The sequence below is a fragment of the Cnephaeus nilssonii genome (genome assembly GCF_951640355.1).
Source record: "Cnephaeus nilssonii genome assembly, chromosome: 4".
In the NCBI taxonomy this organism is placed as follows: domain Eukaryota; kingdom Metazoa; phylum Chordata; class Mammalia; order Chiroptera; family Vespertilionidae; genus Cnephaeus; species Cnephaeus nilssonii.
The window spans coordinates 46055359-46069731 of record NC_137075.1 but is presented as its reverse complement, the minus strand read 5'-3'; the positions used below and the strand labels follow the sequence as shown (position 1 = coordinate 46069731).

General features: G+C 47.2%; 1 protein-coding gene across 1 annotated transcript in view; it reads left to right on the top strand.

The window, feature by feature from the left end:
- Positions 1 to 13916, top strand: part of TGM5 (transglutaminase 5) — a gene marked incomplete at both ends in the record, with an annotated part of 39505 nt that extends 25589 nt beyond the window's left edge. The window contains 8 exons of the mRNA XM_079768983.1: positions 1417 to 1552; positions 2182 to 2285; positions 2389 to 2628; positions 5344 to 5691; positions 6223 to 6383; positions 10537 to 10670; positions 10865 to 11008; positions 13877 to 13916. Coding sequence (XP_079625109.1) covers positions 1417 to 1552; positions 2182 to 2285; positions 2389 to 2628; positions 5344 to 5691; positions 6223 to 6383; positions 10537 to 10670; positions 10865 to 11008; positions 13877 to 13916 — 1307 coding nt within the window. The remainder of the gene's footprint in view (positions 1 to 1416; positions 1553 to 2181; positions 2286 to 2388; positions 2629 to 5343; positions 5692 to 6222; positions 6384 to 10536; positions 10671 to 10864; positions 11009 to 13876) is intronic.
- Between the last annotated feature and the right edge of the window lie 457 nt (positions 13917 to 14373).

Here is a 14373-nt window from a genome sequence, read left to right as displayed (position 1 = left end):
GAGCCTGGTCCGGCAGTCCCCAACAGTCCCTTGGAGTCTAGCTGTCCCTCACCCACAAATATACACTCCCTGTACGTCCACACACTCTCCTTTCATTCTCTCACTCACACACTATTTTGCAGTCTGCCTTTCCGTTGGCAGCCATCTTCCAATAGCCACTATCTATATTTTTTGACTGTCATTTTATCTCCTGGAATCTGTCCCAAGGGAGGAAAAAAGATTGATTTGTAAAGATGTTCATCACAGCATTATTTACAACAGGGGGAAAAAAATGGAAACCAACCAAATATCTAAAAAAAACCACCACTAGAAATCTTGCTTTTGCCAAATATTTGATGACATAGGAAAGTGCTTGGGATGTGTAACAATGTGAAAATACTAGAATGCTGAACTGTTTGCATAATACTGGGAGGTGAACTCAGAATTGAATACAAGCTTAGCAGTAAAACCAGGATTTGAGGGATAGCTCTGCCACTTCTTAGCTGTGTGACTTTGGTCAAGGTAAGCAAACTTTTCTTAGCCTCTGATTCCTCATGCTCAAAATGGGGATAATAACATCAGCTTCCAGGTACAATAGTCCTGAGCATAATGTATGTAAAACAGCACCATGCCTGCTGGTAGATACCATTATTATTACTTCACAGTTGGACTTTAGGGGACAGGGATCCCCAGGGCATTGGTGGTAGGATGGGCTGGGAGATATTGCTGCTCTTAAAAGAATGCAGAGTGGGAGAAATAGAGCAGAGGACAAAGAAAAGAAGTTGGTTGGCAAAGGGAAGAGATGCACCTTCTGGAGTAAAGATAACAATTCTACCTCTTTTCCGGAATTGCTCCACCAGGCACAGCCTCCCTTTTCCAGGCTCCTGTTACACAGTTTCCTTCCCTCTGGCTGGATCTGTGATGCTTTCTTTGAGAAGCTGCCAGGACAATACACCCATAGAAAAGGGGGAGTCCAAACCACAGGACTCCTTGCCTAAGAATCTGATGTCCTCAGCCAACAATCTCTATCATAGAAAGGAAAACTTTCCAGGTATTTGGTTTGGAGGTGGAAATGTATGGCCAGGAGAGAAGTGAGACTGAGTCAGGCCACGGAGTCTTGCCAAAGAGGCGTGCCTGCCCCGCCCTGCTGGCCCCGGCAGGGGAACCCAGGACTCCCTAGACTTTCTGTTGGTCCTGGCAGAGCTTGTTGAAGCAGCTTGCACCTTTGCACGTAGTGTTTTCTGTGAGCACCAGGAAGAGGAGCTCAGGAGGACGGGGAGGAAGGTTGGCGGCGTCACCAACCCAGTACCCCAGACAGCTCCTGCTTGGTCCTGAAGGCGCTAAATGAATGATTTCCCTGAGCCCAGGGCCCTAACTCCAGGAAGCCATAGAGCTCCTGAATTCACAACCCCAAAAGATTTTCTGCCCTTTTTGCAGTGATGAGGTGCCTGGGGATCCCCACCCGCGTGATCACCAACTTTGACTCTGGCCACGACACAGACGGGAACCTGATCATAGATGAGTACTACGACAACACGGGCAGGATTTTGGAGAATAAGAAGGACACTGTCTGGTGAGAGACAGCTTCTTGTTCTCTTTGTAGGGCGAACCCCACCAGAAGAAGTGAGTCTGATACCCTCTCATGTTCCCCCCACCCCCACTTTCACCAGCCCAACGGCTCAGTATCCCCAACCCAAAGGCTAGGTCACAGCTCAACAACAACAACAACAAAGATTTTGAGTTTAGAATCTAAACATCACAAGAGCTCCCTGTCCTGGGTGACGTTTTCCTCTTGGCCGCCTCCTTCATTTAATACTCAGCCTGGGCTGCGGGAGGACCGGAAGTCTCACCTCCAGACACAAAGACCATGATTGCCTCTGAGTCCGCAGCACACACAGGAAACGGCACAAGGACTTTCTGAGAGAGAGAGAGAGAGAGCAGGTTTTTAACTTCAGTCGGCGCTGGAAGCCTTCATTCTCTAGTCTCCAACAGAGGAAAGCTCCTTGCAGGGCAGGCTGGGCTCACAGGAGGAAGAGCCATCACTACCCACCCACAGAGGTCTGAAGGCCTGGGTGTGCTAAGTCTGTCTTTCTATCGGTCAGTGCACCCACTCATCGTCCCCGCCTCCCTCCAGAAGGAACACAAGCACTATGAACTTGCCCTTCGCTTATTTGACACTGGCTCCTGTGGCTTCTCCCTCAGGAATTTCCATGTCTGGAATGAGTGCTGGATGGCCCGAAAGGACCTCCCTCCCGGATACGGAGGCTGGCAGGTGCTGGACTCCACGCCTCAGGAGAGGAGCAATGGTGAGGCTCTCCGCGGGAAAGGCAGAACCCACTCCCACGGAAACAGCCCTTGGCCCCGCCTGTCCCTGCAACGGCCCCTCGTGGCTCTTTTGTTCTCCTCCAGGCATGTTCTGCTGTGGCCCTGCCTCCGTCAGAGCCATCAAAGAGGGAGAGGTGGATCTGAACTACGACACGACCTTTGTCTTTTCCATGGTGAATGCCGACTGTGTGTCCTGGCTCGTCCATGGAGGAAAGGAGCAGAGGCTTCACCGGGACACGAATTCTGTGGGCAATTTTATCAGCACCAAGAGCATCCGCAGTGATGAACGGGATGACATCACGGAGAGCTACAAGTATGAAGAAGGTATGACTATGCCAGCCCCCTCAGAGTCCAGGTCCTGTGGGCACCTTCCCTCTACCCCAGGGGTCCCCTCAGCCAGCTGGAACAGGCCTCTGGGGAACAGAGGGTGTCTGTGGGGCAGGACCCCGGTCCAGTCTCCTTAGCCCTTCAGTTTTGAGTTCCCAGTTCAGGCATCCCCACTGCCTCACTTCCTCATGCCCCCCACCCCCCATCCCACTGGCCAGTGAGCACTTTCCCACAGATGTTCACATTGACTATAGAGCCATTGACAGGCATCTCATCAACAGTATATGAATTCCTCACCCCTGCCTTCCCCCAAAATCAGCCTCCCACTGAAGATGGGGGCATTTAGTAAAGAAACGCTTATTAATTAAATTAATTTTCTTTAATGTATTGTTTAATTTACTGTGTTTTATTGGGTGTTTGGAGGACAAATCAGACCACCAGTCAGCACGGAGGCTGATATAAGGCCATATGCTCACTCTTGCACCCGCCCTGCAGAAGATGATTTGGAGAGGTGGGAGACCTGACAGGGGCTTCTTATCCAAGCCAGCAGGGGCAAAGGGGCAGCTAAATTAGCCAGCTGTGGACTAATTCCTGGAAATTGAGGAAGACCAATCACCAGGTTCAATCACTAGGGAGCCAAGCAAAAATATCCAGCCCATGAGGGGCAGAAGCAGGGTGAGGGGCAGGATCTGAGTAGGACGGATCAGGAATGTGTGGAGGGTGGGAGAGGGGGGTAGCTGAGCAATTGCTGGGAATGCTGGCAAGTGGGTGTCTGTGGTCTGTCTATGTGGGCCTTTGGGGCAAACATAGAGAATCTCCAAAATCCAAACCTAGGAAAGGGCTACACAATAATACCGTCCATCCCCTCCCCACCCCCACCCCCTCTGGGTTATCTTGGTTGGGGTGCCCAGAAACAGATCCTGAGGCAAGGATTCAAGTACAAGCGGTTTATCTGTGAGGCTATCCGGGAACTACTGGAAGGAAGGAGCGTGAGCAAGGGAGACAGGGAAGGGGAGGGAGCCAGTGCAGGGGACCCCATCAAGCCTGTTGGCACGTGTGCAGCAGGAGCTCAGGCCGTCTGGGGAGCTCTGCCAGTGGGGTTGCCAGGGAAAATACAGGATGAATACTGCTCTAGTCTAACCATGTCTCCAATTATTTGTTGTTAATCTGAAATTCAAATTAAATGGCCCTGTATTTTTATTTGCTAAATCTGGCCACCCTATCAGGGATTCAGCGTAAAGTGTAGGACAACATCCAGGGTCAGTGATTGTCTATCTTATTCATCTCATGGCACACATACACTAATTACTAAAATTCTGCAGCACACCAAAGAGATATATTTTGCTGATCTGACAAAAAAATGTATAATTTTGATTCATTCACACCAGGTGCCTATTGTTGTGTTGGCTGTTGTCATTTTTTATTTGACAGTCTAAGGGAAAGGAGGTCAGTGCCCCTGACTAAATAGTCACATATTGCATGTTTTAAAAATTCTTGGGGCACACAGGTTGAAAATCGCTGCCCTAGATTTATCCCACCCAAGAGGCAAGGGGCTACTATTTATCCACCAAGTCCTTTCGGCCAGGGGCTGGGGGGTAAATTCTCTAGCACTTTTGGTCTGCCCCAGGCAGGGGCAGAGAAAGCCTCAGGCAGAGAGTAGTAGCAGATGCTAGAATCTGAAATTAGGGCGCATGGGCACTGCAATGGCAAGTGCCAAGGCAATGTGGGTGGGGCATGGGCAGCATCTGCTACAAGGTCCACAGGGTTCCCTGTGAACTTGGGGGATGTGGAGCTACATTCCAGTGGGCCTGAGTGTGCTGCTCAGCCAGGCAGTATTCTGTCTCCTCCCACCCAGCCTGACAAGACCTGAAGGTGGAGCAAACCACAGATGAGATAAATCTGATCCACATCTCCCTGGGTCCACTCTTCCTGAAGCTGAAGCCAGTGTCTCCAGATTCTCTTCTGCATGAAATAGGGCTTAGAACAAACTCCAGAGCAGGGGGACGCAAGTGGCCTCTGCCTGGGAGCTTGTGGGGATGCACTAAGGGGGTAAAGCGGGGCCCTGGCGACAGTAAGAGTTCAGTGAAGGCAGCTGCTGGGATTATTAGGGAAGCACGGTGAGTACCCCTGCACTTCCCGGCCACCAAGCCTCCCTAGGACTGAGATCTGGGTGCTCTGGGAACTCAGCTTGACTGAATTTCCTCTTATTTTTTTCACTGTGGTTTCTCATCTCTCAATATCCAGGTAGTCTACACCTGACTAATAATGTAGTGCTGGAACAGAAATCAAATCATGCCCTGTTGTCTTTAAGAGGTTTATTCTCCACATTTGTGGGCCTTCGTCTTCCCCATGGTATAGTCTATTGGTCATGAGCACAGATTCTTTTATTCAGGCGGATTTGGTTTCTACCTGGACTCTGCCCCCAGCAAGTTGTGAGATTTGGGCAACTGACATGACCTTTCTAAGCCCCCTTTTCCACATCTGTGTATGGAAGAATAATAATATCTCTCTCTCATGGTTGATGTAAGGATGAAAGGAGTGAAGTGCTCAGCAGAGCCTGGCACTTAGAAAGCACCTGATAAACTGTAGGGAGTGTTTGTTGTTGGAAACGAAGGTTTGAACAACCTGGCAGTGTTGGTATGGCTGTTGGGAAGGATGTTCAGCCATGGCCTAACCGCTGACCCATAGCTGGTGCTCTCTCTGCCCTCCCAGGTTCTCCCCAGGAGAGACAGGTGTTTCTGAAGGCTCTTCAGAAGCTGAAGATGGGCAAGTCCCACGGCCACTACCAAGCAGACTCAAAACCTTTCAGCCCCATGCCTCGGAGGCTGAATTCACCTCCCCTCCGGCCCTGTGATATTATCCAGGTCTCCCTGGAATTACAGCTGCTCGACCTGCCCAACATGGGCCAGGACATAAAGTTTGTCCTGCTGGCCATCAACATGTCGCTCCAGTTCAAAGACCTCAAAGTGAACCTGAGTGCTCAGTCTCTGCTGCATAATGGCAGCCCCCTGCCTCCGTTCTGGCAGGACACAGCCTTCATCAGTCTCTTTTCTGAAGAAGGTATGGGCTCTGGGTGTGGGCATGGGGACTCTGTACACAGATGGGTTATGGAAATACCACTGGGGTCAAGCTAGCTAACAAGGGTTCTGGAGCTTCCCTGTGACACCATCTTCCTGGTGTCTCCTCAGCACAGATTCCTCTTCTTCTTCCCTTATCTCCTTCCCTCTGCCTCTGCCTCCAGTCTCCTCTTCTTCCTTCTACCCTTCCTTCAAGGACAGTAGCCTGGCTTAGTGGAGAAAACCTGAGCTTTGGAGTCATCCAAAACTTAGAACCTCAGCTCACCCATTTATGAGCAGAATAACCTTGGGCAATTGCTGGGAATGCTGGCAAGTGGGCGTCTGTGGTCTGTCTATGTGGGTGTCTGTGGTCTGTCTATTTCACTTCCCAGGCTCTCCATCTGAAAACCTGGTACCTGCTTCACTGGGGCTCAGTACCTGTTGGCTTCCTCCTTTCTATATAAGGGTCCCCATATCCACCAGGTCCAGCTGATTTCCACAGCAGTCTCACCTCATCCTTGTGTTCTCTCCCCAGCAAAGACCCATCGCTGTCAAATCTCCTACTCCCAGTACAGCCAGCACCTGTCAACAGACAAGCTGATTCGCATCAGTGCGCTGGTAGAAGAGAAGAGCTGTCCCGAGAAGATCCTGGTGAACAAGATCATCACCTTAGTGTATCCTGCCATCATAATTAATGTAAGCAAGAGCCCAGGAAGTGACCTGGGGGTTCCTTGGGACTAGCTGGGAGTGGGAGGAGCCCTCTGAGAGTCTGCTCAGAAAAGCAGCCCCTCTTCCTCTGCCTCTTCTGGTGCTTCCGGGCACTTCCCCCCTGGATTGGGAGATTTATCTGAAAACACTGGGTGATGTTTCCATCCTCTTGCACCTTTTGATGCCTTGTGGGTGGACCTTAAGCAGCTGCCATGGAGAGGTCCCTCTCTTGTGCCACTTCCCACTGCTGGCCTTCCCCAAGGTCAATATGAGCTCAATTGGAAGGGACCTGAGAAGGGGGAGAGCACTGCCTGAAGGTCAGCTTAGGTTTGATTTGCCATTTCCTGACTGTGCATCCTTGGACAAACCCCTGGGCCTCTGCTTCTTGAACTGTCATTAAGAGGATTAGAAAAGATGGCCGCTGAGGACACGTCCTGTTCTGACGGCCTGTGATCCTCTGAGTGGGAATATGTCACGGGTCCCTTCCTTCCATTGCTGCCTCACCAAAGCCAAGCAGCTTCCTGGACCCTGCCACATGAGCCTGTGGTGCCATCCACAGCGTGCATCTGGCAAGCCTAGCCTCGGGAGGGTTTCCAAAAGTGCTTCTAGGTTTCTTGAAGCTACTTCCTTGTCGCTACAGCCCTGAATGAGCTCTTCATGTGAAAAGAATGAGCCAGTTATGATAAAAGGGAAGAAAGAGATGGGGTAGAATTGTAATCAGAAGAAACAAACAAAAACTGCCAAAGAATATTCTCTTTTTAAAAAATTCTTTATTGTTTAAAGTATCCTCTCTAATAAACTGGTAATATGCAAATTAACCATCACTCCGCTACATAGGCCACGCCCACCAGCCAAGCCACGCCCACCAGCCAATCAGGGCGAGTATGCAAATTAACCCCAATCCAAGATGGCTACAGCCACAGTGAGCAAGGTTTCCCAGGTAACAGAGCAAGCCAAGCTTTCCATAGCCGTTGCAGGCCTAAGCCTCCACTCAAGCTACAAAGTTTCAATTATAGAAGGTAAACAAATTCAAACAAATGGCGGCAGAATGGAGCTTGAGAGAGCAGGCCAGGGTTGCCGGCGGCAACAGGGGAAGCAAAGCTTTCCGCACACCCTGGCCGGGCTCACCCGCTTAAGGCTACAAAGTTTCAATTGTAGAAGGTGAATTAACTGCCACAGAGATGGCTGCCACCCCAGAGGGAGCAGCAGGCTTGGCTTCGCTCCAGGCTACAAAGTTTCAATTGTAGAAGGAAAATAAATTCCAGATACCAGGGCCTCCCCTTGGGTTGCCAGGGGGCGTGGCCGGCCTGCAAACCACCACAGGCCCCTTGCTCAGGCCGCCCCACACCCCAAGGGAACCCCCAGCCTGATCCAGGACACCCTTCAGGGCAAACCAGCTGGCCCCCACCCGTGCACCAGGCCTCTATCCTATCTAATAAAAGAGTAATATACAGACTGGTCATCACTGCAACACACAATATAGCTGCCCCCATGTGGTCAAAGATCCTGCCCCCATGTGGACACAAGATGGCCACTACAAGATGGCCAGCAGGAGAGGGCAGTTGGGAGGCACCCAGCCTGCAAGGGAGGGCAGTTGTGAGGGACCAAGCCTGCAAGGGAGGGCAGTTGAGAGGGACCAGGCTTGCAAGGGAGGGCAGTTGGAGGTGATCAACCCTGCAGGAGAGGGCAGTTAGGGGTGACCAGGCCGGCGGAGGAGGGAAGTTGGGGGCAAACAGGCTGGCAGCAGAGTGGTTAGGGGGTGATCAGGCTGGCAGGCAGAAGCGGTTAGGGGCAATCAGGAAGGCAGGCAGGCAAGCAGTTGGGAGCCAGCAGTCCTGGATTGTGAGAGGGATGTCCGACTGCCCGTTTAGGCCCGATCCCACTAGGATCGGGCCTAAACGGGCAGTCGGACATCCCTCCAGGAGTCCCAGATTGGAGAGGGTACAGGCTGGGCTGAGGGACAACCCCCCGCCGTGCACGAATTTCGTGCACCGGGCTTCTAGTTACATATAGTATTACATATGTCTCCTTTTTCTCCCATTGACCTCTCCCCAGCCACCCCCACCCCCCAGCACACGCCCTAACCCGCCTAGTGTCTGTGTCCATTGGTTATGCTTATATGCATGCATACAAGTCCTTTGGTTGATCTCTTACCCCACTCCACTCCCCACCCTCCTCTGCCTTCCCTCTGAAGTTTGACAGTCTGTTCAATGCTTCTCTGTCTCTGAATCTATTTTTGTTCATCAGTTGATGTTGTTCATTAAATCCCACAAATGAGGGAGATCATGTGATATTTATCTTTCTTCAACTGGCTTATTTCGCTTAGCATAATGCTCTCCATGTTCATCCATGCTGTTGCGAATGGTAAGAGTTCATATATATATATATATATATATATATATATATATATATATATATGGCAGCATAGTATTCCATTGTGTAGATGTACCATAGTTTTATAATCCACTCATCTGCTGATGGACACTTAAGGCAGATTCCAAATCTTAGCTATTGTAAATTGTGCTGCTATGAACATAGGGGTGCATATATCCTTTCTGATTGGTGTTTCTAGTTTCTTGGGCTATATTCCTAGAAGTGTGATTACTGGGTCAAATGGGGGTTCCATTTTTAATTTTTTGAGGAAACTCCATACTGTTTTTCACAGTGGCTGCACCAGTCTGCATTCCCACCAGCAGTGCACAAGGGTTCCTTTTTCTCTGCATCCTCGCCAGCACTTGTCGTTTGTTGATGATAGCCATTCTGACAGGGTTGAGATGGTACCTCATTGTTGTTTTGATTTGCATCTCTCAAATGATTAATGACTTTGAGCATGTTTTCATATGTCTCTGGGCCTTCTGTATGTCCACTTTTGAAAAGTGTCTATTTAGGTCCTTTGCCCATTTTTTTATTGGATTGTTTATTTTCCTTTTGTTAAAACGTATGAGTTCCCTATAAATTTTGGAGATTAGACCCTTATTGGATATAACATTGGCAAATATGTTCTCCCATGCAGTGGGCTTTCTTGTAGTTTTGTTGATGGTTTCTTTTGCTGTGCAGAAGCTTTTTAGTTTGATGTAATCCCATTTGTTTATTTTCTCCTTAGTTTCCATTGCACTAGGAGCTGTATCGGTAAAGATATTGCTATGACATATGCCTACTATTTTGCTGCCTATGGATTCTCCTAAGATTTTTATGGTTTCCCATCTTATGTTTAAGTCCTTTATCCATTTCGAGTTTATTTTTGTGTATGGTGTAAGTTGGTGGTCTAGTTTCATTTTTTTTGCATGTATCTGTCCAATTTTCCCAACACCATTTATTGAAGAGACTGTCTTGACTTCATTGTATGCTCTTGCCTCCTTTGTCAAATATGAATTGAGCATAATGGTTTGGGTTGATTTCTGGGTTCTCTGTTCGGTTCCATTGGTCTATATGTCTGTCCTTGTGCCAGTACCAGACAGTTTTGAGAATAGATACTTTTTAATACAGCTTGAAATCTGGTATTGTGATCCCTCCAACTTTGTTCTTCTTTCTCAAGATTGCTGCAGCTATTTGGGGCCTTTTATTATTATTATTATTCCATATGAATTTTTGGAGAGTTTGTTCTAGGTCTGTGAAATATGCCATTAGTATTTTAATGGGAATTGCATTAAATCTATAGATTGCTTTGGGTAGTATGGACATTTTAATGATGTTGATTCTACCAATCCATGAACACGGTATATTCTTCCATTTGTTTGTCTTCCTCTATCTGTTTTTTCAGTGTCCTGTAGTTTTCCAAGTATAGGTCTTTTATCTCCTTAGATAAGTTTATTCCTAGGTATCTTAATTTTTTTTTGGTGCAATGGCAAATGGGGTTGTTTTTTTAGTTTCTCTTTCTGTGAGTTCATTATTGGTGTATAAAAAAGCCATAGATTTCTGGGTGTTAATTTTGTATCCTGCTACATTGCCAAAATCATTTATTAAGTCTAAGAGTTTTTTATGGAGTCTTTAGGGTTTTCCAACCCACAGTTGGAAAAACACGGACATGGAAGCCCAGCTCTTCAGGAAACAGACCTAGGGAACAGTGCCCTCCACAAGTGTGGTGAATTGGAGAATGAGATTAATTCTCTGCTTTTTTCTTTCTTCTGATTTCTCTGTTTAGGCCCTAGGAGCAGCCATTGTGAACCAGCCACTCTCCATACAGGTGATATTTTCAAACCCTCTCTCAGAGCAGGTTGCAGACTGTGTGCTGACTGTGGAAGGAAGTGGTCTCTTCAAGAAACAGCAGAGAGTCTTGTAAGTGTTAGGGGTGCCAAGCCTTCTCTCCTGTCTTATTCTGAGGTCAGTGCTATCATTTCTGGACATGGGCTTTCTTAGGCCAGGCTCTGAGAAAACTGGGAAAGGAGAGACCAGCTTGCTGAGTGAAAAGGGAGCTTTGGGGTGATCACAAATATCTAAGTTGTTCTGACATTCTCCTTTCTCTGCTGCAGCATTGGAGCCCTCAAACCCCAACACAGGGCCAGCATCACTCTAAAGACTGTCCCCTTCAAGAGTGGCCAAAGGCAGATCCAAGCTAACCTGAGGAGCAACAAATTTAAGGACATCAAGGGTTACAAGGACATCAATGTTGACTTGTAGGTATAAAATCTAGGACACGAAGATGATTGCATAGATTTTAAGCTCTTGAAGAAAATACTCAAGATCAAATACAAGCTGCATCATTCCCCACCACAACAGAGGCTTTGTAGGGCTCTGACGTGAGCAGCAGAGGCAATGCCAGTGACGGATAGTCCCCTGGGCCATTTGCACAGTTCCCCAAGATTCTGTTCAGGGCCCAGGGATTCCGTGGTGTCCCACCCAGAAGTGTGAGATGGCCAGAGGTTCAATGACCTGGTACGATTTGACCATGATTAATTGCCCAGATGTCAAGAAAAGAAGAAGACTGGCTGTGCAGCTCACTGTCATTTTGTCATTGCAATGGCTAATTTCCTAGTACCAATAAACGTCAGTCCTTATTCTCATCTACTTTGTACCCATGTAATCATCACTTTCCCTACAGTAGCTCCCACCTATTCCCTGGATGCTGGGAGTGGCCCATTGTTTCAATGCCTGAGTCCATCCACTTGTTTGAGAAATATAGTATAGGGGATAAGGCAGTAAAAAAAAAAAAAAGTCCTTGCCCCATGGAGTTTACATGGTGGGGGCCGGGAGGAGCACAGGCAATAAACATGTCAACAAATAAGTAAGGTACTTACCTATGGTGTATCAGTCACGATCCAGTTAGGGAAACAAAAACCTTTGTAGGTGTTTCTACATACTACCTATCATCTTTGTGTCTTGGGGGAAAATCTGGGAGATCTCTCAGTTGAACTTCCTTTGAATCCCTTCCTATGGTGCATCCAAGAAGTTCCTGAGTCCTAACAGTTCCAGCCTCTTGGCTCAAAGTCTACCAGTGCATTGTGGTCCTGGGTGGATCTGGGATGGCTGGGGTGCAGGGGATAAAGCCAGCTGAATAATGAAGGGAGGCAGTTTTTTCATAGGAAATGAAATACTCTCAGGCCTTTCTTGTGTTTAACAGTCCCACTGAACACAAAAGAATTCCAATTGTTATCTCCTCTTGGACGCACCTTTCTCATGGTACTGTGCAAAGTTCTGCTTACAGAAAGGCATGATGCACCTGCCCTTCAGGCACTAGCTATGACTGAGAGAACTGTTTAGGACATATATTAAATGCATACACATTAAATAAAAAAGTTAAATAATTCTATTATATATAAACTAAAGCGTAAGTGTAGTTAATCAGAGGGAGAGTAGAGGGTGTGGTGGGAATTATATAATAGGTTAATAGCCCTATTAAAGAGTAGGCTGAGCCATAGCTGGTTTGACTCAGTGGATGGAGCATCAGACTGTGGACTAAAGGGTCCCAGATTTGATTCCGGTCAAGGGCACATGCCTGGGTTGTGGGCTGGATTCCCAGTTAGGGGTGTGCAGGAGGCAGCCAGCCAATGATTATCTTTCATCATTGATGTTTCTCTCCCTCTCTCTGAAATCAATAAAAATATATTTAAAAAAAGAATGGGCTGAGAACTAGGAAAACCCTGGTAGCAGGGAGCTGAAAATAACCTATATAATGGTTCTCCCTTATCCATGGGGAATACATTCCAAGACCCCTAGTGAGTGGCTAAAACTGCAGATAGTACCAAACCTTATATATGCTATGTTTTTCCTATGCATACAAATGTGTGATGAAGTTTAATTTACAAATTAGGCACAGTAAAAGATTAAAAACAATAACTAATACTAAAATAGATAATTATAATAATATACTGTAATAAAATTTATGTGAATATGGTTTCTCTCTTTCAAAATATTTTTAGAATTGTTTATTTCTGGACTTTTCCATTTAATATTTTTGAACTGTGGTTGACCATGGGTAACTGAAACTGCAGAAAGCAAAACTGAGACTAGGAGTTGGGGACTACTGTAATTATTTCATTCCTTAATTATTGCCTAACAATCATGAAAAATGGTTTAAGGAAAATATAATGGAGAGGAACATCTTGCAGAGACAATAACCTCTGAAGTACTTGGAATATTTCAGCTACCACAACCTCGGACTCTGTTATGAATCTTGATGTTAACACCACATTCATTAACTCTTTCACTCAATAAATATTCTCTGAGTTTCCACTAGGGGCCAGGCTCTCAGCTAGGGCCCAAGGACACAAGAAGGACCAGGACCTGCTCTCCAGGAGCTCAATTCTAAGCATGTGGAAAATGGAAAATAAACAGGAGGTTATAACAGAGTAGCAAGAACCACCACAGGGGTGAATGCAGGGTGTTGTGGGAGCACTGGGAGGGATAACTAATCTAGTCTTGGAATTGTGGATCAAGGAGGGCTTCCTGGAGGAAGCAACATTTAAGCTGAAAGATAAAGACTAGGAATTAGCGCCAAAACCGGTTTGGCTCAGTGGATAGAGCGTCGGCCTGCGGACTGAAAGGTCCCAGGTTCGATTCCGGTCAAGGGCATGTACCTTGGTTGCGGGCACATCCCCAGTAGGGGGTGTGCAGGAGGCAGTTGATCGATGTTTCTAACTCTCTATCCCTCCCCCTTCCTCTCTGTAAAAAATCAATAAAATATATATTAAAAAAAAAAAGACTAGGAATTAGCCAAATAGACTCAGGCTCAAAGGGGCAGGCATTCCATAAAACAAATCATTCAGAATGCTGGAGATGAGAGCAGGAAGGAGCAAGTAGCAGAAACAAATGAGGCAAGAGGCAGTGGATGAAAGGTTTCAGATGACAGTCTAAGGAGTTTAGATCACAATCATCTTTAGGCATCTGTTTCCTCTAAGGCTTGGATCACAGTCATTGCCTATAATGTCAGTGCTTAAAGTTGATTCTATTTTGCAGAACTGAGCAGACTACATGTAACTTGAGAAGTACTGAAAAGATAATAGTCTCAATCCTGAAGGTCACCTTTGTGTCTGCCACTTTTTCAGGAGTGTAGACAAGAAGAATTTGACTGCAGAGTACTCCTAGCTTGCCTTGGACCCCACAGATTGGAACTTGTCTTCAGACTGTACAAGCGCTTGGAGCTTCCTAACAGGAGACTGGCCAAGTACTTGGCACAGCAAAAGTGTTCAGGAACCCTGACCTCCTGGTTTATAGGTCAATGCTGGGATAATGTATGAATCTGTGGGAATGTGAGAAAGAGCTCTGTCACTCTTCACCAAGGTAGAGGGAGAAGGATCAAGATTAGAAACAGAGGGAGAATAAAAGACTGATTTTAGAAACACATTGCTGCCCTAGCTGGTTTGGCTCAGTGGATAGAGTGTAGGCTTGTGGACCAAAGGGTCCTGGGTTCGATTCTAGTCAAGGGCATGTACCTCGGTTGCAGGCTCCTCCCTGGCCCAGGCCCTAGTCTGGGTGGTTGCAGGGGGCAACCAGTTGATGTGTTTCTCTCATATGGATGTTTCTATCTGTCTTTCCTGCTCCT